We start from the raw sequence: 22,446 nt of genomic DNA, 5'->3' as shown, positions 1-22,446 counted from the left end.
AATCTGAATTTTATTTTATTTTATTTTTTTGTTTCAGTGGCGGAAACAAGTGTCTATATTTTCCTCATTATGTGCTTGTTTTGTAATATCTGGAGGAAAATGTTAACTACCTGTGCTTTAATTTTGAAAGATAAAACCGGAAAACCATCTCCTCTTTATTCTAGGGATCTGCCGGGCTGTTAGTAGTGAACGGGACTCGGGCACAATGCACCGACTTCTGCTCGTGTTTGTGGCCGCTGCTGGGGCCTCTGTCTTCGTCCTCCCGCGGATGGATGCGTCCCCGGCGGTCGGGCCCTGCGTCGCCCCGCTGCAGTGGGAGGGAAGGTGGGTTGTGTACGACCACAGCACCGGCAGGAACAGCCGAGCCGCCGTCTCGTACGACGCCCTGAACCAGAGGATCCGAGTCCTGCAGCAGCACAAGAAGCACACCCCGTGTCAGAGGTAAGACCAGTAAATAAACACAAAGTAAACATGTTGTTTACAGACTGCGTTTTATTACTGCACACAGTCAGTGTGAAGAGTTACAACAAAACAAGCTGCAGCTGTAAATCTGCGCTTAATAATCTCCAAATCATCTATATAAGCATCACTCCATTTATCATTAATAATCATTAATAAAGCTGATTTATAATGGATTTGGTCCCAGCTTTAAGCTCTTCTTTTCTGTAAGATCGGCTTTGTTTTATAGTTTATATGTATTTTTATTCACAAAACCAACCCATAATTTACACCCATAGTTATTTATACTGCAAACACTACAAAAAGTAATAATAGTAGTAGTAATAATGATTATAAAGGTCATATTCGATTAATGGATAAATTATTTTCCCATGCGTTACACATCAGTGCTAAAGATCAGATTAAAAAACACATCAGAGACTGACTTATAACTGTACTATTAATCTATAAAACAATGTTTTGTTTAGTTTTTTGCATTTTTGTGTTCTAAAAAGGGTCATAAACAGTCTGTTTGAACACTTCTCAGCCTGGACTAAAGTCTGGAGTTGTGAAATGTTCCCTGGCTGGTAAACGAGGCCACAGAGCGACTTTGGAGTGTTTGGTTTGGGCACAGAGGACTATCCTGCCAAAAGTAACCATCTTCAGACTTTAGAAGACAGAGACACTATCAAACTCTTGGACAGTTTTCTTGCTGCCGAAATAGATGCCCTATAGTTTCTGTGCATAAGAAATGGAAGTAGGAGCCACGATGTTGCCCACTGGTTTTGGATTCTGCGATTTGAATGTTGAATGTTTTATGTTTTGGCCACTGCTCAGGTGGTTTGCTTCAACTGGATGTGACCATGTTTGGATGAGAGCATGCAGTGTTATCACACAGATCCAGCAAGTAACAGACTAATAAAATATTAGACTTTACCAAAACTGAAGCACAAACTTCTTAAACACCAGGATATACGATTTGTTAGATAATTTATTAAAAATGCTCCAAAAGGCACCAACAGGACAAACACAGTGGAGCGCTCCGGTTCTTTCACTGGATTTACTGGAGCTGAGGCCAAACATAGAAATGATTAAAACACATTCCAGTTAAATCAGCCTCTGTAGAGTTCTCATCAAGGGGAAAACTATCCATAGACACCAAAAATGGGTTTGTAGCAGGCTGTAAACATGATTAGTTCTACTGTAAAATCGGTCATTTGAACCTGGGAGTCTGTGCAGAATGACTCAGCTGTGGAGCCGGACTCTAGTGGACATTAGGGGAACTACAATTTCTGATATCTTGAGATTGGCTTTTAGCTCCGTAGGTTGATGCTTGGTGGTGAGACTTTTTTTCACAGTTCAAAACTATGAGTCAAGCAATATCTATTTGATCTTTTTTTTCCCACTGTTTGTGTTTATACACCGCTCTCTGTGTCTTTTGTCCTCTGCACAGTCCCATCCAAAAACTTCTTTAACCTCTTTGTTTCAGGTTTTTTGAGTACATCTACTTGTATCAGAGCATGGTGATGTTCCAGATTGACCAGAAGACGAAGGAATGCTCAAAGATCACTCTGACTGAAGCCTGGGATCCCTTCGACGTCCCTGATAACTCCACCTTTGAGGATCAATACTTCATCGGCGGCCCTGGGGACAGCATTGAGGTTCAGGAGTGGTCAGATAGGAAGCCGGCACGCAAACGTAAGTCTGAGATTTTTATGCTTTCAAACAGGCCATAGTGAGTGCTGAAGAGTTAGGTCAGTGTTAGCGTAAATTCAGCACGTCCTGCAGCTGCTTTATAATAACAATAAGCCCTTTCACTGTGGTTTTATTGAATTATGAGAGTGGCTGTAGCTTCTAAATGACTTCTTTTCCACGAAAAAGAGTAATTCTACATTTTACATGCATCCTTTCGTGAACTACCCCACACTAATATGCAGTACTGTGCAGTACTGTTCCTTTATATTTATCTAGGAAAATGTAATAAACAGTATATAGGTGTATAAGGAGTTGAAAGGATGGCTTGACAGTCAATATGTGGTGTGACCACCTTTATTCTTCAACACAGCCTGAACTCTCTGAACTCTCTTAGGCAACTTTCTTGTAATTTATTAAATAATCTTCAGCAAAAGTTCTCCAGACGTCTTGAAGGACATTCAAAGCTTTTCTGTGGATGTTGGCTGCTTTTTGTTCCATTCTCTGTCACATTGCTTTAATAATATTAAGGTTCAGGCTCTGTGGAGGCCAGTCCATGACTGAAAGTGGGTTTTTTTTCTATCCAAATATGCTTTTATTGGCAGTGTGTTTCATCACTGTCATGCTGAAAAGAAAGCCGTTCCCAGTCAGATTCTTCCTACATCCAAAATCTGACTGCACTTTTCTTGGTACAGTTTTAGATTAGGCACTGGAGCCATGGTGGTGGAGATGAGGTAAGAGTGGTTGATCCAAAATTTGGGAAGATTGTTTTTATTGGTTTGAGAGGGGTTACTACAAGACATTCTCCAATGATTTGCCAATACAGCCACAACTCCCACTACCCACTGTGAGAAAACTTTTGGTTTTTGTGTGCTGCTTCTGAAAAGGCAGAGCTGGCACCTCATCTGAAATCTGCTATTTCAGTAACTTGTCCTCGTCTCTCCACCAGATGAGACCTGGGTGGGCGTTTACACCATGAAGGACTGCTACCCAGTGCAGGAGACCTACACGAGGAACAGCAGTGTCACCACCTCCACCCGCTTCTTCAGCCTGGAGCTGGGAATCAGCGACCCCAACGTTTTCACCCCACCGAGCACATGCCAGTCAGCCCGGCCTGAGAGGATGGTCGACCTCGAGTGCTGAGACCTCATCAGATCTCACCTTTGACCTTAAAAGCTAAACTGCAGTTTAAGTCTGAAACCGCTTCCCTGTTTAGTCATTCACTATTGAAGTATACTGACATTTTGTTTGAGGTAAAATTACAACTGTACTTTAGTCTGAAACCAGTGCCACAGTTTCAAAATTCTCTACTACAAGAGTAGCACTTACAGTAAAATAACTCATTCTGCATATGCCCTGTCAGTTAAATACTACTAATATATAACTACTACAGTTCAGCGCTTCCCAAACTATGGAATCAGGACCCTCGAAAAGGTCAGAAGATGAGATCTGAATGGTTTTAAGATGATTCATGGGAAAGACAAATCGTTACTATTTTGTAACCTGCTTTTATTTTGTGACTTGTATCTTTAAATTTCACTACGACATTTGGGATACTTGTATGAAGCATGATGTGTAAAGACTCAAAGCTAAAACTGTCAGATATCACTGGAATAAAACGATTATTTTCCTCTGAAATGTTGTGAAGTTGAAGTATAAAGTAGTATGAATTAAAATACTCCGTACAATTACCATAAAACTGGATAAACACTTTATGAATGCAGTAGCTTTCTATAACTGTCAGACACTTTAAGTAAACATTATTTTTTTGTGTGTCCTCACTTAGAGCCTGATGGTACTTTTGGCTATAAAATCCATCACATGACATCATTCAATTACGTTCAGTTAACTCTGTGCTCGAAAGGGACTTTAAGAGTTTTGATCTCATTATTACAATTATGGGTAAACCATCATTTCCAGACTGCCAGCTTTGAGTTAATTTCCGTATGATTCTTCTTTTGCCATTTAAATTTATCCCCCAGAACTAAACACAGTAAGAAATGTAAGCAGGTGTACGTAGATTGTTTCCCTTATTTTATAGACATTTTATTACCACAAAACCATTTGAATTTTAACATCAAAGAAAGCTGATGTCTAGTCATGGGGGAGGGGTGTGTGTGTGGGCTTTTGATGCCTCTAATCTGCCCAAAATCCAACGGCGAAGGGCGGAAGTGACGCAACTGTCAGTGCTCAGGCGTCATTTCCGTATTTCAGAGAGTTTGTCAACATTAGAGACTACCGGTGGTTAAAAATCGATCGTGCGGTATGAGGGGGAGATCAACCATCAGAGCAGACTGCAGGATATGAAGACAGCTGAGATAGAGTGACACATAACAGGTGTGTAAAACTGTGACGGTGTCAATGAGCTAACATAGCGCGCACGAGCTCAGTTTGAATGCTAACGGACTGAAATCAATGAGCCGGTGTGAGCTAGGTTTTTATAGAAATAACACAAGTCCTCCTCTTGTTTTTAAATGAAGGGTTTTAGCATATAGCATCCGATAAGATACAGGGGAGAGTGACTTTACTATAAGCTGGTTTTTATACATTAAAATCAAAGAGTCGGTGACAGGAAGCTTCTGTTATCAGCACTGTGCTACCATCGGCTCTTTGTCCCTCAGCCCGCGGCCGCCTGCGGGGGCAGGTGTTCCGAAAGTGAATTTTTAAACGAGTTTTTTTTTTTGCAACATTATGTTTGGCCTGTATAAACTAATAATAAGGGGCCAAAATAGCCTCCCTCTGTCTGAACCTGCAGGCTCTCCCACACAGTGAGCAGCAAGCACAAGCTTGTGAGCATAATAACTGTATACATTCAGACAGAGCTATGATGGAGTCTTCTTTCAGACGCTGAGCGTATACAGGACAGTAACAGACATTAGAAGACTCAGCTCCTGCAAAGCTGCAAAGAAAATAAAGTCCACGTGTGCTGATTGTAAAGAGCTGTTTTTGAGACATCCAGCACTGACTGACGCAGACCAAACCAGAACCAAAGGCAGGAGCGACATTATTCTGATAAAAATCTGTAGGTTGGTCTGTTACAATAGATTATTTCCATAAGATCCACCACATCTGCCCTGCAGCTTCATTTAATACACTGATCATTGCAGTGCTCTGAACTCACCAATGCACATGTTCATGCACTGACAAAGATCACCTGTCAGTTAGCGCCTCAGGTTATATCCTGAAATAAAAACATTCTGTTAGGACAAAATAGACTGTTTCCAGCATTAAATCATGTAAATGGACTGCTCATTATACAGCACTAACATTCACAATAAACTAGGGTTTAGTATCTTGGCGTGCAGACTGGCGCAGTAAGTCAAGCCACAATATTACATCTTGTTGAGCAGACTGGTGCCCATGTTAATCTGTGACAAACGGCGGCAGTTAACATGAATGTGTTTTCTAAGTCACTAACGTGTTAAACAGCAGATAGAGTGAACGTGTCACATCCAGGTATGGCAGCCTTTGCTCACAACTGTATTTTCCTGTCATCATATTGGTAACATTTTTCTTATGTCCCACTGTTCCTCAAGACCTCCCACAACAAAATGAATTGTGAGAAAGAGGAGGGTCTGGATGACCAGGAGAGGAACAACAGCCTGGACCAAAAGGACCCAGATCCTCCTCCAATTAAAGAGGAAAAGAAGGAACTCTGCATCAGTCGAGAGGGAGAGCAGCTTGTAATGAAGCAGGAAGCTGAAGACATCATCGTCTGGACCGGGGAAGAACAGCTCAGACTCCTGGATAACATGTGGAAACCAGAAATAAACTTACGCAGCACAGGTTTGTAAAACCAGCCAGCTAATGAGAGATATATTTCTACAGTTTGATAATCACAAACATCGAAATATTGAGATAATTTTTGCAAATTAGAATCCAAGAACTATGCAGTCACTTGCACCAGTGTCCAAAATGATCTGCCACAACTGAAGAATAAATTTCATTGGTAAATGTGAGTGACATGCTCACAAAGTAAAGACCTGCTAATAGTTAGGATTATATTTTCTCAATTGTGTGTTTTCCTGTTATGTTTCTCCTTTCAGATTTCCCACAACAGCATGACTGTAAAGAGGAGGTTCTCACAGACAAGCAGGACTTTAATCAAGAGATGAACTCAAGTATAAACAATGATGACCCTTCACAGATGAAAGAGGAACAGAAGGAACTCTGCACCAGTCAAAAGGGAGAGCATCTTGTACTGAAGCAGGAAGAAAGCAAGCATGTGGAATCAACTAGAAATGCAGAGCTGAAGAAAAGACCTCAGATAAACAGAAATAAGCGACTGTCGCGTAAATCTGAAACATGTGAAAACTCTGTAAAATGTGACATTTGTGGAAAAACCTTTTACTATAAATCCTCTTTGACAAGACATCTAAGAGTTCATAAAGGTGAGAGGCCACATTCTTGCAGCACCTGTGGGAGAGGATTTAGTCAGATGATAAACTTGAAAAGTCACATGAGAGTCCACACAGGTGAGAAGCCATATTGTTGTAGCACCTGTGGGAAAACATTTAGTTTCTCATCACCCTTCAGAAGCCACCTTAGAATTCACACAGGTGAAAAGCCACATTTGTGTGGCACCTGTGGAAAAAAATTCTACAAGAAATCAGATTTGGAAAGTCATATAAAAGTTCACTCGGATGAAAAGCCCCATTCTTGTAGCATGTGTGGTAAAAGATTCAAGCATATGATAAACTTGAAAGTTCACATGAGAATTCACACAGGTGAGAAGCCTTATTCTTGTAGGATCTGTGGGAGCAGTTTCAGAAAGAAATCATCACTGGAATGTCACGTAAGGAGTCACACAGGCGAGAAACCATTTGCTTGCAGCATCTGTGGGAAAGGATTCACCCAGACACCAAATTTAAAAATTCACATGAGAATCCATACAGGTGAGAAACCATATTTATGTAGCACATGTGGGAAAAGCTTCATTAGCTCATCAGAGTGCAAAAAACACATGAGAATCCACACGGGTGAAAAACCATATTCTTGTAACACATGTGCGAAAAAATTCACTTATAAATCAGGACTAGAAACTCACATGAAAATTCACACAGGTGAGAAGCCTCATTCTTGTAGCACCTGTGGGAAAAGCTACGCTACAATGGTATACTTGAAAATTCACATGAGAATACACACAGGTGAGAGGCCATATTGTTGTACTACATGTGGAAGAAGATTTAGTAATTTAACAGGATTCAAAAATCACATGAAAATTCACTCAGGTGAGAAGCGACATGCTTGTAGCACCTGTGGGAAAGGTTTCATTCAGCTGCAAAACCTGAAAAGGCATATGAGAACTCACACAGGTGAGAGGCCATTTTCTTGTAGCACCTGTGGGAAAGGATTTTGTGGCCTGTCCGGTTTAAAAAGACATATGACAGTACACACAGGTGAGAGGCCGTATTCTTGTAGCACCTGTGGGAAATCATTTAGAGAATTATCAACATTGAAAACTCACATGCGAATTCACACAGGTGAGAAGCCATATTCGTGTGGCACCTGCGGGAAAAGTTTCATTCAGTTGGCACAGTTGCAAAACCACCTGCGAATTCACACAGGCGAGAAGCCATATTTGTGTAGTACCTGTGGGAAAAGATTCCGTAATGTTACGAACATGAAATCTCACATGACAATTCACATGACGACTGGTTAAATGTTTCCTGTTTAAGAAATGTGTCAGTGTAGCATGTGTGTTAATAGTAGAGTGAGCAATGACAGTGCAAATCACACCTGTGGGATAAAATATGATTATCCCACAGGTATTATTCAGCTCAATACGGCATATATTTATTTTACACAATAACTAACTGTAACAATTGTTTATTCTATTAATTGTCTTATTCATATGATGCAGGGGAAACTCTGGTTTTATATTTGTCTGACTTCATATTTTTATTGTTTTAGGCTGTAGAGGTGACAAGCACAAGTTGTAGATAAACTTGTTCCACTAAACAGCTTTGTTATAGAGAAAGAAGCTTATATAAGTTTTTTTTTTTGTCACTTGTTGCTTATTATGGCAAATATTTAATTTCTCTGTTGTTCAGAGGTTTCACTGCACAATATTAAAAGCAGGGAAGTGTCACACAGAAGACACAAATATATCATTATGAACTTGATGTTCATTTTCATGAAAATTAAACTTCAGAAGATGCTGAAGGGTTTTGAGTTTTATAAGGTTTAAATAAAGATGTGTTTTAAACTCATGGCTTTTTTCTGAGTTGTAAAGTGAAGTCCCTACAGTAATAGAGAGAAAACGCCAACAGTCACATGTCCTTCTATAAACAACAACTTGGTGTAAGTGGGAAGGAAAAACTCTTTAACTTAAAAAATTGTGGCACTACATGCAGTGGTGCCAACATTAGCCATGTTAAAATGTTACCGTTAACAGGTGGTCAGGCTGTCCGCAGGCAAAGACTCAGAGATTTGGCTCTCCATTTCACAGCAGAGTCCTTTCACATTCTTCACATATCCGTGTTGGGCAGAGTGTAGAAACAGCTGCCGAATGGCATTTGTCAAATTAGGGTTTTTTTGAGAGTTTAATTCTTTTTTTGTGAAATCCATTTTCGATTTGATGTATTTATCAATGGATTAATAAATCATTTTGAAATATTGATTTATAAATAGTCTTTATTTAAAATGTAATTATTGAATAATAAGTTACTTTTGCAATGTTTAAATAAATAAAATAATTTAAAAAATACATTTGTAACTGAATTTGCAAATGCATTTTATTGCACTAACAATTCAAAATTGCAGCATAAAATTTTTTGGGGGTGTGTGTGGCTCTTGTGGTCCTCCATAATCATGTTGCTCAACTGGGCAAACAAAATTACTTGATCAGAGATTCATCCAGGAATCATCCTGATCACAATCAACCAATAACACGAGTAATGCGACTCCATGCGACTTGAGTGTGTGTCTTTATTCTGGTCCTTGATTTTGTAAACTTTGTTTCTTTTTGTCAAAATGTTGGCCTTAGTCCCATGTTTTTCCGTTAATCAACAAGGTTTAAAGTGGCTTTAGGTTAACCAAACAGGAAAATATCCACTTTGGGGTTTTCCCATTAATCCACACAAAGAGTTGTTTTTTTCTGGTCAGTGAACTTTAACCTTCTTTCTTTATGAATAAACTGTAACACCTGGAACTTGTCTGAGTTAACATGAGCTGCAAGTTATGTTTTCTTTTACACTTGGGTTTGTTTAATATATTGTTTTTTTCCCCCGTTGTGTTGTAATTGATAATTTGTGCTTGATGAGTTGTGCAAATGTAGGCTTCATTGATCTTTCAGAGTATGGCTTGGGAGTATGTCTTCAAATCAAAATCATGATCAATGAACATTTTACCATGATTATGATTAACCTTTCATGCATGAATTATGACAACCTCAATCTGACACTGACACAAATCCAAGAAAAGAGCCTTTGAATAGCTGTCCACTGTAGTGACCACTACGCGTGAAAGCGTTAATAAATATGCTAGTAAAGCTTAGATTTTCTTTCCATATTTTGATGATAGTATTACTCTTGGTCACTGAAACAATTTTTCTCCCAGTTTCCCGTTTTCTTCTATTTGTTTGAGTCTTGAAAGGGTTTGAACTGCAGGAGGGGAGGGTTTCTGTGCGCGCGCACACGCACACACACACACACACACACACACACACACACACACACACACACACACAGTGCCTGAGATTACAATAAAGAACATCCCCTATTAGTGACGAAAAAGAGCCAACAGGAGAGAAAAAACTTGATAGTGACTTTCTGTCAGGGCAAGCAAATCAGGCAGTACGTGCCCAGTGAAATCTATGAACACATATGATCTAAAATCTGAGGGGCCACAATCTCTCTTCTTGCATCTCAAACAGCATTCTGTCATAAAGCGTCTTGCCTATTTGCAAACTTTAAATTACTGCCATCTTGTGACAGTGATCAGTTTTTCAGTTGGTCAAGTTGATCTTCGTTCAACAACTTTACTTTGACATTAAATATGGCACACAGGGCTGGTTCAATTTTTTTTTTTTAAAGATCACACATTAAACCATATTATTCGACACAAGTTTTAATTAGATTGTGTTGACATCTTACAATAAATGACCCACATCACAAAGAAACAGTGCGAGAGATTAAATATACAGGACAGGATAAAAATCAAGTTTAGTCTTCATTAAAATAAATATCACCACAAAATAACTAATGTTCATAAAAAAAATATGTTATGTGTTTCTTGATCTTTGTCAGTTTTTAATCTTATGTAGTGTAACCTGTTTAGTGGCTAATAAAAATATCAAACTAAAACATATTTAAAACTAGGATGAAATTAGTAGAATAATATTTTCTTTTTTTCCATCTCGGTGATGAAATAACCTTCAGAGCATATTCAAGCTGGAACTTTGTCTCCATGGCAGACTTCAAAGCACTTATAAAAGCTTCTGAAGCTGAAGAGTAAACCTGCTATTCATAAACTAAAAAATAAATGTTACTTGTTGACTTCTGGGTAAGTCTGTGTCAAATCAACAAAGACTTCTGCTAGCCCATCTCAGATTTGCATAAAAATTTTACAGTAGAAATTTTAAACATTTATACTGATTGCCGTGAAATTTTAGTTTCATATATTGAATAGTTTTTTTTTTTGTTTGTTTTTTTAAATGGTCCAATGACCCACTTTCAGCCCTTTCCCCCCCCTACTCTACCTACCTACCATTTTGAGTCCTACTGCTTACACAACTCTGAACATTTTTATTCAAATTAGAAAAGGTTCAACAGAAACTTTTTGTTTTTATAGAAATTTAATTTGATGCTTTTTAAGAAATTAAATCCTGTCCAGTCTAGCAGCTTTTAAAATACGAATTATGGTGTAAAAATCACTTTTGTGCCAAACATATGTAGCTTTTCCAAGATACATTCCATGAAGTCTCTATCCGGTTGTTCAGTCTGACGTCACTAGCCGTGTCTGGGTCTAAACTCCGCTGCAGGTCCATATATCAAACGATCACTGTGGCATTACTGAGAGTTGAAAAACTGTCTAAAGTCTTTCATCTTTAATAAATGATCAGCGTTCTGCTCTACCAGGTGTAACAATTGAGTTTAACATCCAGGCATCCATGAAAACGGAATTTATGACATTTAACGGAGTTAGAAGTTAGCAGGGAGTTAGCTCGCTAGCTTCTATCTAAATACAATATAGCATGTCCTGACTGCGGGGTTTTGGAAACAAATTAAAACGTACAGCTCTGTTATCACTTCCAACATAAATGAAGACAGAAAACTAAACAGCAGTGACGCTTGTAGGGTTACTGAAGTTGGGCTAGCTGGTATATAATGATGTGCTACGTGACCACTAGCGACACAGCTATGTTAGCATAATATAAACAAGCTAACTTTTTTTCCACTCGATAAAAGTTAACGTGAGTGTTCTCGGTGGTCAGAAACAAATGTAATCGCATGGCAGGATGCTGTAAAAGGACCAAACTTCAGCCAGGAGAACAACTGAGATAATCCATCCACAATACGAGGTTAGTCATTCATATACTGTTGCATGGGCTGGGCTGTAGTTACATCCTAAGGTTTTAAAAACTGAGCTTAAATAAATGATTAGCGGTAATAAAAGCCGAGGGAGGTCAACAGGGATCACTGACTGTTTTAGGAGCTTTTTGAGATTAAATAGAAGAAAATACATAACATTAAACATGTTAACAACACAAAAGCCATATTAAACGCAGACTACTTTAGACCCGGAAGTAGGATTCGTCGCGTCATCACTGAACAACCGGATAGGCTCCTCTTGTTTATGTTTCTTTTATTGGCTTATTTCATCATTTTATTTGTGTTATTTCAGTTATTAGATTATATGTAACATAGTATATTATAATATGACAATGTCTAAGCTGACAGGCAGAAGAGGAAAAAAATACTGCTTTTGGACAACTCTGATAATTCTTGTTAAAATATGAAAAGAGGGAAAATATGCCCACACTTTGAAACATAACATTGTTATGTAAATTGGAGAAGGCTCAACAGAAACTTTCTGTTTTGATAAAAATCAGATTTAATGATTTGATTAACCTCCTAAGACCCAAACTCTTCCACGGCATGCATTTTTAATTTATCTTTGATATCGGGGCATATTGGGACCTGATGAATGTAAAAACAAAGAATTACCAGATTTTTTTTTTTACCTGATTTTTGTTTCTAAGAAAAATGAGAGCCACATATGAGGATATTTGTTTAAAATTTCGATAGAACAGTAGCAGTATAATGTCCTCATTAGTGGATATCAGGCCATTGTTGAGCAAAATTTAGTATTTTGGTCTAAATAACCCAAAATGTGATGTCCACATATGTGGACGGCAGGTCCTAGGAGAAACATGCAAATATCTAATGAAATTATTTTCTGAGTTGTAATTACACAACCATCTAGAAACTTGTTCTATTCAGATTAAACTCTTTACGGATATTTTTGTTTTTGTTAAAACATTTATCGTATTTGCTCAAATGCTTGAAAGCTGAATGAAAATAGAATATTATCACTTTACGACTTAGTTAGAAACCATTTAAGTTTTGAAAGTAACTTAAAACATATAACTTTTTGTTTTGTTTTTGTTTAATATATGAAGCTAAAATTTCACAGGACTAGTTATACAGGTTTAAAATTTCTACCGTGAAATGTTAATACATATTGAAGATAGTTCAGTAGGAAATGTTCTAAAAACTGACTTATTTGAGACCCTTTATAAAACTGGGCTTCCAATTACATCAGTACAAAAACACAGCCAACTTGAATGACTATTATTAAAAGCTATTCCATACTGACCAGAATATAAGGTCATCTTTTTTCCCCTCAGGTGTAGCTGTGATTTTCCTCACTATGCATTCTAACAGTCACACACTCCTACTCTGCCACATTTTGTAGGGTAGTATGAATTCTCATGTGACTTTTTAAATGAGTCAACTGACTGAAATTTTTCCCACAGGTGCTACAAGTATATGGCTTCTCACCTGTGTGAATTCTTGAGTGAGTTGTCAGGTTTTTAATATGACTAAATCTTTTTCCACAGGTGCTACAAGAATATGGTTTCGCACCTGTGTGGATTCTTAGATGAGTTTGCAACGTCGAATTCTGACGAAAGGTTTTCCCACAGATGTTACAAGAATGTGGTTTCTCTCCCGTGTGAATTCTTATGTGCGTTTTCAAGTTTATCAAATTAGTGAATCTTTTATCACACATATCACAAGAATACGGCTTTTCGCCTGTGTGAACTCTCATGTGAATTTTCAAGTGTATCATTTGGCTAAAACTTTTCCCACAGGTGCTACAAGAATATGGTCTTTCACCGGTATGAATTCTCATGTGCGATTTGAATGCTGACATGTCATTAAACTTATTTCCACAGATGCTACAAGGATGAGGCTTCTCACCTGTGTGAATTCTCATGTGCTTTCTTAAGTGTATCATCTGACTAAATCTCTTCCCACATGTGACACAAAAATATGGCTTCTCACCTGTGTGAGCTCTCAGATGTCTATTAAGTTTGGACTGATACTGAAAAAATTTTCCACAAGTGTCACATTTTAATAATTTTTTACTTGATGCTAAGTCCACATGCTCGCTTTCTTCTTGTTCTAGGCTCTCTGGGTCAGGAGAGTTGTGAAAAAGGAACTGGTCACTGTTTGGTTCTGATTTACACTCCTCGTAAGTAGAAGCAGCCATAAAGGTCTCAGTCTCCTCCTTCAATACAAGCGGTTCTTCCTCATGACTGATGCAGATTTCCTCCTGTTCTTCTTTAATCTGCAGAGGTTCTGGATCCTCCTGGTCCAGATTGGAGTTCCTCTCTTGGTTACAGACCTGCTGATCTGTGACAACTTCTTCCTCCTTACCGATATCCTGCTGGTGGAGGTCTGTATAAAGACATTAAACATAAAAAAAGTTTAGTGTATAAAACACAGGAGAAAATAGAAAATAGAAATTGTTCAATTAACTGCTTCCCACTGGTTATTAATGCTGATGGTTGCTGCTGCAGAAAAAAAAACTGACAGTGAGCTCAGCTGCAGGTAATTTTAATTTTCCTTCAGATCCACACTTTGCTGAATTGGAAGCTAGTGCGATTCTTTGAGGACTAGAGTGATGTGTTCGCTAAGGTGTGCGTTTGGGAGTAGTTTTGGTGTTGTGTTTTGAATTCATCGTAGATGGGACACTGCTGCATAACTTCAGCATGTATACAATGAGTAGCAATAATTTAGGGAAATGATGGTTTGGTACGGTGTTCAGTTATATTACTGAGAAGCACTGGACTTACCTTTCCAATAAATTTCTAGTTTTTGCAAGGCAAGATTGGACTTGCAGGGAATCTAGATTTTTGTGTTTTCCTGCAATAAAGAAGACAAAACTGGCAATCAATCTCTTAAGACACCTGTGTTTAATTATGGATTTCATGGACAAGTGGCAGCAGATATAAACTAAACTAGAATAAGGACTGAACACTATTTGACTCCACAAACAGTGACCTAAAAACGCTTTTTACCTACTGTGGTAACCATCTTTGAAAAATAAGCCACTCTCTCTTTCTCAGGTTATTCAGTGTAAGAAAGAGATCCCTCATATGAAACATTTTAACTTTAGTGTTTAGGTCTTGTTTTTTTTTCACCCCCATCAGTGTTTTTAGCTCATCTACTTTTTTTGGCTCAAGGGTTTGGCCCTATTTGGTTTAAATCTAAAGCCCCTTGTCCACTAGTACCTACTCAGATCAACTCGGCACGGTTCGCACAGTTTCCAGGATTTTCCATTAGGTCACAGTGCCTGGTACCAGGTACTGTTTTAGTACCTGCTCGCCCAGGGTTCCAAGTGATCCAACCAGATACTAAAATGTGACGTTGTCGCGCTGCATGTCACATTGGCTGGTCAGTAGCATCACTCAATGAGTCATGAGAGCATCTCGCTCACGAAAGTCAAAACCACCATTTCTGAAACTCGGCAACAAAAGAAATTACTACAAAAAACAACGCCATGCTCTCCCAAGTGTGACGAAAAGCTACAGACTGAGCAGCAGGGATATATTTGCTTCGACATCCACATTTGTTGTATGTCGCATATTAATTATGTCGCAGGATGCGTACACAGGTTTTTATGACAACAAGCACGCAAACAAGGTACTACTGGGTTGTAATGGAAAACCAGTCGATTTGAGTGCAGTCGACTGCAGTGTGCATTCACACTGAAGTCAATTTGACAACGACAATTGCATAATTTTGCCTCATCTATTTGAGAAGACCTGGAGAGAAGCACTGACACTGCCGACCTTCACCCAGTATGTGACGTGCCACACGAGAGACAATAAAACATTGGACCTACTGTATGCCAATGCAAAAGAGGCATAAAGTTGAGATGACCATGGGGAGGACATAGACAGCCTTGTGACCTGTTTTACTGGCTATAATAACTTCAGTGTGGATAATACCGTACCCACCAGGACTGTGCAGCGTTTCTCCAACAACAAACCCTGGATTACCCCAGAAATTAAAGCCATCCTCGAGCAGAAGAGGAGGGTCTTCAAAGCCAGAGACAAGGAGGAGCTGAAAAGGGTGCAGAGAGAGCTGAAAGGCCTGATCAGGAATGTAAAGGCCAGCTACTGGAAGAAGATGGAAGACCAGCTTCTGCAGAACAATGTTAGCGAAGTCTGGAGAGGCCTTATAACCATCTCAGATCACAAGGATCAGAACTTTCTGCCTGTGGGGGATGCAAGGTGGGCAAGTGAACTGAATCACTTCTTTAACAGTTTTGATTTATCCATGAGGCAGTCTTCAACATCGGCTGCAGACTCACCCACCCTCACTGCTGCTGTTCCACCTCTGACACATCATACCTCTTCTACTCACCCTGCTCACAACTCCCCACCCCAAACACAGCATCCAGCACACAACCGACACAAGCCTCTAGCCTGTCTCTCTCGACCATCCAGGTTAGGAGGGAACTGAGGAAGACCAGAACCAAGAAGGCAGCGGGTCCAGACGACATCAGCTCAAGGGTCGTCAGGTCCTGCACAGATAAACTCTGTGGGGTGATGGAGCACATCTTCAACCTGAGCCTGAGGCTGGGGAGAGTCCCACACCTCTGGAAAACCTCTTGTGTTGCACTAGTGCAAAAGACTCCACGTCCCAAGGACCTCAACAGCTACAGGCCCACCTGATGAAGACCCTGGAGCGGCTGGTCCTGGCTCAGCTTCCGTGCCTGGTGAGTTCATCATTAAACCCACTTCAGTTTGTCAAACTGCTGAGACTCAGCAGTCCATCTGCATCTTAAGGATAAAGGACACTCTTTCGAGGATGCCAATGTTCACATTTTGGACAGAGAGGACAGATGGTTTGAAAGAGGAGTGAAAGAAGCCATCTATGTCCACTGTGAGCGACCATCTTTGAACAGAGGCGGGGGTTTACGACACCAACTGTCTGCCATCTATAATCCAGTTTTGAGATCCCTCCCCAGACGCCTTAACGCCCACTCACATCCTGGGCCATCTGATCTCAGGAATTCGCATGATAAGGTGGGGCCAGGTTTCACAATGAACTCACCCGAAACTCTGGCTGATTGGGACCCACACCCAGTTTCACACCTTGGCTCAGGCGATTAGAGGATCATCAGGGGGTCCTTTTGTCCCTCTGTGGGGGGTTACTCCCACTAGGTTTATATCTGGGACTCTCCACCATTTGACCCTAGAACTGAAGAAGCTTCTCGGATGAGAGGTGAAACGTCTTCAAGTAACTTAAAAAAGTCCAGACGCTTTTCTTTGCAAGCTCCTTTGACTACGATGACCTGGATGACTGAGAACCTTCACAGCCACTTCAGTTTGCCTACCAGCCTGGCATTGGAGCAGATGAAGCTGCCATTCACCACCTACATCGTTCACTCTCTCACCTGGAGAACGCTGGGAGCACTGTGAGAATAATGTTCTTTGATTTCTCCAGTGCCTTCAACAACATTCTTCCCACGGTCCTGAAGGACAAGCTGGAGAACTCGGGAGTGGACCATCACCTCACAACATGGATAATGGACTACCTCACCGACCGACCACAGTATTTGAGAACTCAGGGCTGTGTGGCAGTCATCTGCAGTACAGGGGCCCCACAGGGAACGGTTCTGGCTCCGTTGCTCTTCACCATCTACACTGCAGACTTCTCCCACAACTCCACCCAGTGCTTCCTGCAGAAGTTCTCTGATGACTCTGCAATAGTCGGCCTCATCACTGATGGGGACGACAAGGAGTACAGAGACTTTGTGGACTGGTGCCAGCAGAACTACCTCCAGATCAACACTAGTAAAACCAAGGAACTGGTGGTAGACTTCCGCAAGCACAAACATCCTCCACTGCAACCACTAAACATCCAAGGTATGGACAATAAGGCTATGGATAGCTACATGTACCTTGGTGTTCATCTGAACAATAAACTGGACTGGACTCACAATTCAGATGCCCTCTACAGAAGAGGGCAGAGCAGGCTGTACCTGCAGGTCTTGTGGAGTGAAGGGCCCACTCCTGAAGACCTTCTATGAGTCTGTGGTGGGCTCAGCCATCTTTTACTGTGTAGTCTGCTGGGGACAGAAACAGACTGAACAGGCTGATCTGGAGGGCCAGCTCTGTTTTAGGATGCCCTAAAGGTTGGCTAAGTTGTCATCCCTGGTGGACAACATCTCTCACTCCATGCAGGAGACTCTAACAACACTGAGCAGCTCCTTCAGTGGCAGGCTGTGGCCCCCACGATGTGGGATGGAGAGATTCCTCAGGTCTTTCCTTCCAACTGCTGTCAGACTCTACAACATGGTCTCTGCAGATGACTGCACACGTGCAGACAGACACACACACATCGGATACACAATTGTAACCGTCTCCCTGATGTGCAATATTACAAAGTGCAATTTTTTTCCTACAACAACAGAGCTCTTTGTACAGTATTTTATCTTATTTGTATAGTACTTTATTCTATTGTATATAGTATTTTATTCTTGTTGTATAGTATTCTATTCTAGCTTACCCTATCCTATTGTGTTTTATTAACATTTACCACTCTTAAACTTGTACTTTCTGCCGTGACCGAAAGATTTCCCACGTGTGAGACTAATAAAGGTTATCTCACCTCATCTTATCTTAGGTTGAACCTTTATCATGCAAAAAAGAAACCAGAAACGCTGTCGTCTTCTCTGAACCAAAGCTTGTTTAAAATGGAATTAGATCAAAAACTGTACTGAAACTACATGTGAAGTTTTTTTTTTTTTAAATACTTTACCACATTCTCTGGTCTAAAAATGAGAGACACCATCTGGTTTTTTTAATCAGCACTCAGTTCAAAAACCTGCATCTTTGTTGGTACAGAGGTGCATTTGTATCCACTGACCTGGCAGCTTACACATCTGGAAAAGCACCAACAATGCTGAAAGGTATATCCAGATGACGTAGTTTTAAGGAAGACCTTGCATATATCAGCAAGACAAAGCTGAATGTCATACTGCATTTATTACAACAGCATTAGTTTGTAGTAGAAGAGTTACGATCCTGTGAAAAACCAAGTTCACTCTTAGTGATTCAGTAGCTTGTAGAACCACATCCAGCAGTAATAACTTGAAGTCATCACTTTCCGTGTGACTTAATCAGTCTCTCACATCATTGTGGAGAAATTTTGGCCCACTCATCTTTACGAGTTCATTAAAGTTTATGGGGGATTGTTTATAAACATTTAGGGAACTCTTAGCATTTTATGTCCAAAGCGTGCCCTGAGTGCATGTGTAGTAAAATGGCTGAGTAATGAAGGTATCAGGACAATGGTCAACCCATGGGACAAAAGATCTTTTGTCGCAATAATTTCTCCAAGTTTCTATTTCTTTCATGTCTGTGAAGGTTCTCAGTCATCCAGGTCATCGTAGTCTAAGGAGCTTGGAAAGAAAAGCGTCTGGACGTCTTTAAGTTGCTTGAAGACGTTTCACCTCTCATCCGAGAAGCTTCTTCAGTTCTAGGGTCAAATGGTGGAGAGTCCCAGATTTTATCCCAGTGGGAGTAACCCCCCAAAGAGGGACAAAAGGACCCCCTGATGATCCTCTACCTAATGACATGAGCCAAGGTGTGAAACGGGTGTGGGTCACAATGAGCTCACCCGAAACCCTGGCTTATTGTGACCCACACCCGTTTTCACACCTTGGCTCATCTTCTCGGATGAGAGGTGAAACATCTTCAAGCAACTTAAAGAAGTCCAGGCACTTTTCTTTCCAACCTCCTTAGACTATTTCTTTCATATTATTCCCTCTCCACTCTCTCCTTGCGTCCTTTATACTATCCCTAAAAATTTTAGTACCTTTTAGCTAAGTTTAAAATCCTAAAAGAGTTATATAATTTTTATGGACTTTTATTTACAGTTTAACATACCTATTCTGTGTAGCTTTATTTCAGGTTTCCAAATGGTATCCAGCAGTCTGAGCCGCTCTTTCCCGGTCCAGACGATGATGCCTTCGGCCTCCTGACCGGTGCAGACTTCCTCCTGTTCCTCTTTAATCTGTGGAGGCTCTGGGTCATTTTGGTTCAGACTGGAATTCCTCTCCTGGTTACAGACTTGCTGATCATCCACACCCTCCTCTTCCTCACAATTCATGTTGATGTGGGAGGACTTTAGAAACAAAGGGATGTAAGAAAAATGTTACTAATGTGATGACAGGAACACACAGATATAATCCAGAAGGACTGTACACTGCGAGCATGTCTCTCACTTTAATGTGCACAAATTTGACAAATGTGTCGGGAGTACCGTGTAAGACAGTCTCGAGTTCTGGTGTTCTTATTTGCAAAGTTCAGAATACAAAACATTCAGGTAGTGGCTTAAAGTGTGAAGCAGCTATTTGATTAAAAGTTGTACCCTGCAGAATCACACATGTCTAAAGAGGAAACAGCTTTTCCTAAATCCATGATAAAAACACGCTGCAGATAAACAATCAGTTGCATTTAATTTTGCCCATGAGAACTTCTCTGCCTATGATGGGAGATCTACTCCAAGATTCACATTAAGAGCTACTTTCCTTTGTCCAGTGTCTTTCACTCATTTCAATCAGACATACTGTCAAGCACAGAAAACCAAGGGAGGCTCTGCTGCTGCCATGAGATTAGCTGCAGCGAGATTACTGCTGGATACCTTTAGTTTAAGGGTGCTCTATCTCAGCAAAACTTGGAAATATTTTGAGAAACATTTCAATTTCAATTATTTTACCTGATCATTTAAAAATTAATTTTCTTAAACCCAGAGTTGGCACAAATACAGGCTTTCTTTACTTATGCAGAAGTACCGATATACTCCAATAAAAGTTGAAGTACTGATTCAACTTCTTTACTCAAGTAAAAGTGAAAAAGTACAGGCTCTGAAATGCACTCAAAACAAGAAAGCAAAAACTAATTCATTGAAGAACATTTCTATTTCCTATTTCTATGCAAAGCTAACTGAACTTCATGCTAAACTAATGTAATGGTAAAATAAAATTAGTAGAATACAAACTTTGTTTGTCTGAATTCAATTCTAATAAATGTACTCAGCTTGAATCAGTTAAGTAGGACATCAAGAGTGAAAAAGAAGGAAAAAAAAAATCTCTGTTTGCTGTTGCCGACATTGTAGAGGGCGACTTTGCCACTAAACAGCAAAATGAGCACAGTGAGAGGTTAAAGTGGATTCAGCAGGTGGGGGAACCCTGAAATCAGTTGTAGTGGCTCAGTGTGAGGAAAAGAATGACAACTCACAATAATTTATATTGAGAGCAGATTATCTTAATGTGCAGGCTGTGATCAGATGACCTGCTGCTACTGCTGAGGTTTACTGTGGATTCACACACCTGCATCAGATGTTTCATGAGTTTTTCTGGCTGATTTCCATCCTCTACACTGACAGTACACTGTTGATGCTGTCTATTTTCTAGATGGTAAAAAGGTTGAATTCAGTGAATTATTCTCCTACCTTTGAATCTAACCTCTCTTCTTCCTCTCCTGTCCTCTTTCTTATCTTTCTCCATCTCTGTGTGACATCAGCTCTCTTTCTTTTTTCTCCCTGTGAAATATAGAAGCTGGAGCTTTAGCTAGCAACACACTGTGAACAACTGCACACAGTTTGTGTGTTTGCTGATGTTTGTTCAGCCTTTGAACTTGAAATGACCTGTGACTTAAATAACATCACTCCCTTGTGTTCGTTCCTCTTCTGTAGCGTTATCTAAATGTTAAAAGTACTGCAACTTACAGACATTTGCAGTTGTTCCAAAAATATAACAAAATAAAATAAAATAAAAACACCACCTCATGTTAACCCCTTACTATGGCACACCGTTTTGCCTCTTTTATCCCTTTTTATGTGACATCCTCTGGTAATTAATACACAAACAGGATTCCCTTTTATGTGTTACTGTTTAGGCTCAAATAAGTTTGATGTTTGGAGGCGAGAGGCGGAGAGAAAAACATGTATTTAAAAAAGGTGAGGGTCGTCTGCTAGGGTGTTAGGACCTGATCGGGGGTGTTTTCCACAATATTTCTCAAAGTAATCTGCAGGTTGTACAAACACAGTGACATTCAAACTGTTGTAAGCGACCCAAGGACCTAAAATCTGCCAAGCACATCTGTCCTAGATATTATCAAAGTCATTTAAAGCAGAAAAAAAGGTTTACAAAACGTGACTTTTAACAACTGCACACAGAGTAGACACAATAAGGGAGATTCAAAATGATATTTTCCAAAGAGATACGTAGATCCTGCTGACTACAGCCAACCAACACATAAAAAAGGATATTAAAGATTTTTTTTTTTAAAGAAAGGAAAACACGCCAGCACTGCCAACCCCTTTTATGCAGAACAAAGTCGCTTCCCTCAGTGTCTCAGTGGGTATTTAACGTCAAATATTTACATTTAAAATAAAGAGAAGCGCTTGATTTTAGCCTGTTAGCCTACAAACTGAGCCGCTACATGAGCTCCAGCACGGTTCACACTCCCGTGTTAGCTCACCGAGACCGTCTCAGTGTTACACACCTGTAATGTGTGGCTTTATGTCGGGTTTCCAGCTGATGTCCAGCAGTCTGAGCTGACGGCTGGTCTCCTTCTCATGCCGGACGATCGTTTTTTCTTTTTCTTTTTTTTTTTAACTTGTTAGCAGATTTCTTCAACAACAATCACTCTGAAACCCGAACACTAGACATGTTAAACAGTAACCATTGCGTCATTTCCGTCATTTCTCTTCTATTGTACTTCCGGTGGACTAGAAAGCCTAAAAGCGTATTGCTGCGCTTCTCAGGTCAGTCAGACGAAAGTAA

At 40.0% G+C, this 22,446-nt stretch overlaps 3 protein-coding genes across 5 annotated transcripts; 2 read left to right on the top strand and 1 right to left on the bottom strand.

Moving 5' to 3' along the window:
• The first annotated feature begins 164 nt into the window (after positions 1 to 164).
• epdr1 (ependymin related 1) lies at positions 165 to 3,768 on the top strand. The gene is made up of 3 exons (XM_004569430.3): positions 165 to 441; positions 1,928 to 2,136; positions 3,080 to 3,768. The coding sequence occupies exons 1-3, from the start codon at positions 206 to 208 to the stop codon at positions 3,271 to 3,273; spliced, it is 639 nt and encodes a 212-aa protein (XP_004569487.2). The 5' UTR covers positions 165 to 205; the 3' UTR covers positions 3,274 to 3,768.
• A 504-nt stretch (positions 3,769 to 4,272) lies between these two features.
• Positions 4,273 to 9,459, top strand: LOC101483064 (uncharacterized). The gene is made up of 3 exons (XM_004569428.3): positions 4,273 to 4,467; positions 5,667 to 5,916; positions 6,177 to 9,459. The coding sequence occupies exons 2-3, from the start codon at positions 5,682 to 5,684 to the stop codon at positions 7,790 to 7,792; spliced, it is 1,851 nt and encodes a 616-aa protein (XP_004569485.2). The 5' UTR covers positions 4,273 to 4,467; positions 5,667 to 5,681; the 3' UTR covers positions 7,793 to 9,459.
• A 3,260-nt stretch (positions 9,460 to 12,719) lies between these two features.
• LOC101473784 (uncharacterized) lies at positions 12,720 to 22,355 on the bottom strand. 3 transcript variants are annotated; one of them, XM_014410518.3, is made up of 4 exons: positions 22,166 to 22,355; positions 21,111 to 21,200; positions 19,544 to 19,781; positions 12,720 to 14,036 (listed from the first exon to the last, which is right to left on the bottom strand). In XM_014410518.3, exons 3-4 carry the CDS (start codon positions 19,764 to 19,766, stop codon positions 13,030 to 13,032), a joined length of 1,230 nt encoding a protein of 409 aa, XP_014266004.2. In that variant the 5' UTR covers positions 19,767 to 19,781; positions 21,111 to 21,200; positions 22,166 to 22,355; the 3' UTR covers positions 12,720 to 13,029. The 3 variants fall into 3 exon arrangements, with proteins under 3 accessions (XP_014266004.2, XP_076733243.1, XP_076733244.1); XM_076877129.1 differs by lacking the exon at positions 21,111 to 21,200 and adding an exon at positions 14,435 to 14,504 and having other exon boundaries at positions 13,900 to 14,036; XM_076877128.1 differs by lacking the exon at positions 21,111 to 21,200.
• Positions 22,356 to 22,446: the final 91 nt, after the last annotated feature.

The sequence above is a fragment of the Maylandia zebra genome, linkage group LG18 (assembly GCF_041146795.1).
Source record: "Maylandia zebra isolate NMK-2024a linkage group LG18, Mzebra_GT3a, whole genome shotgun sequence".
In the NCBI taxonomy this organism is placed as follows: domain Eukaryota; kingdom Metazoa; phylum Chordata; class Actinopteri; order Cichliformes; family Cichlidae; genus Maylandia; species Maylandia zebra.
Note: the sequence above shows the minus strand (reverse complement) of the source record. Positions and strands in the feature narration are given on the sequence as shown.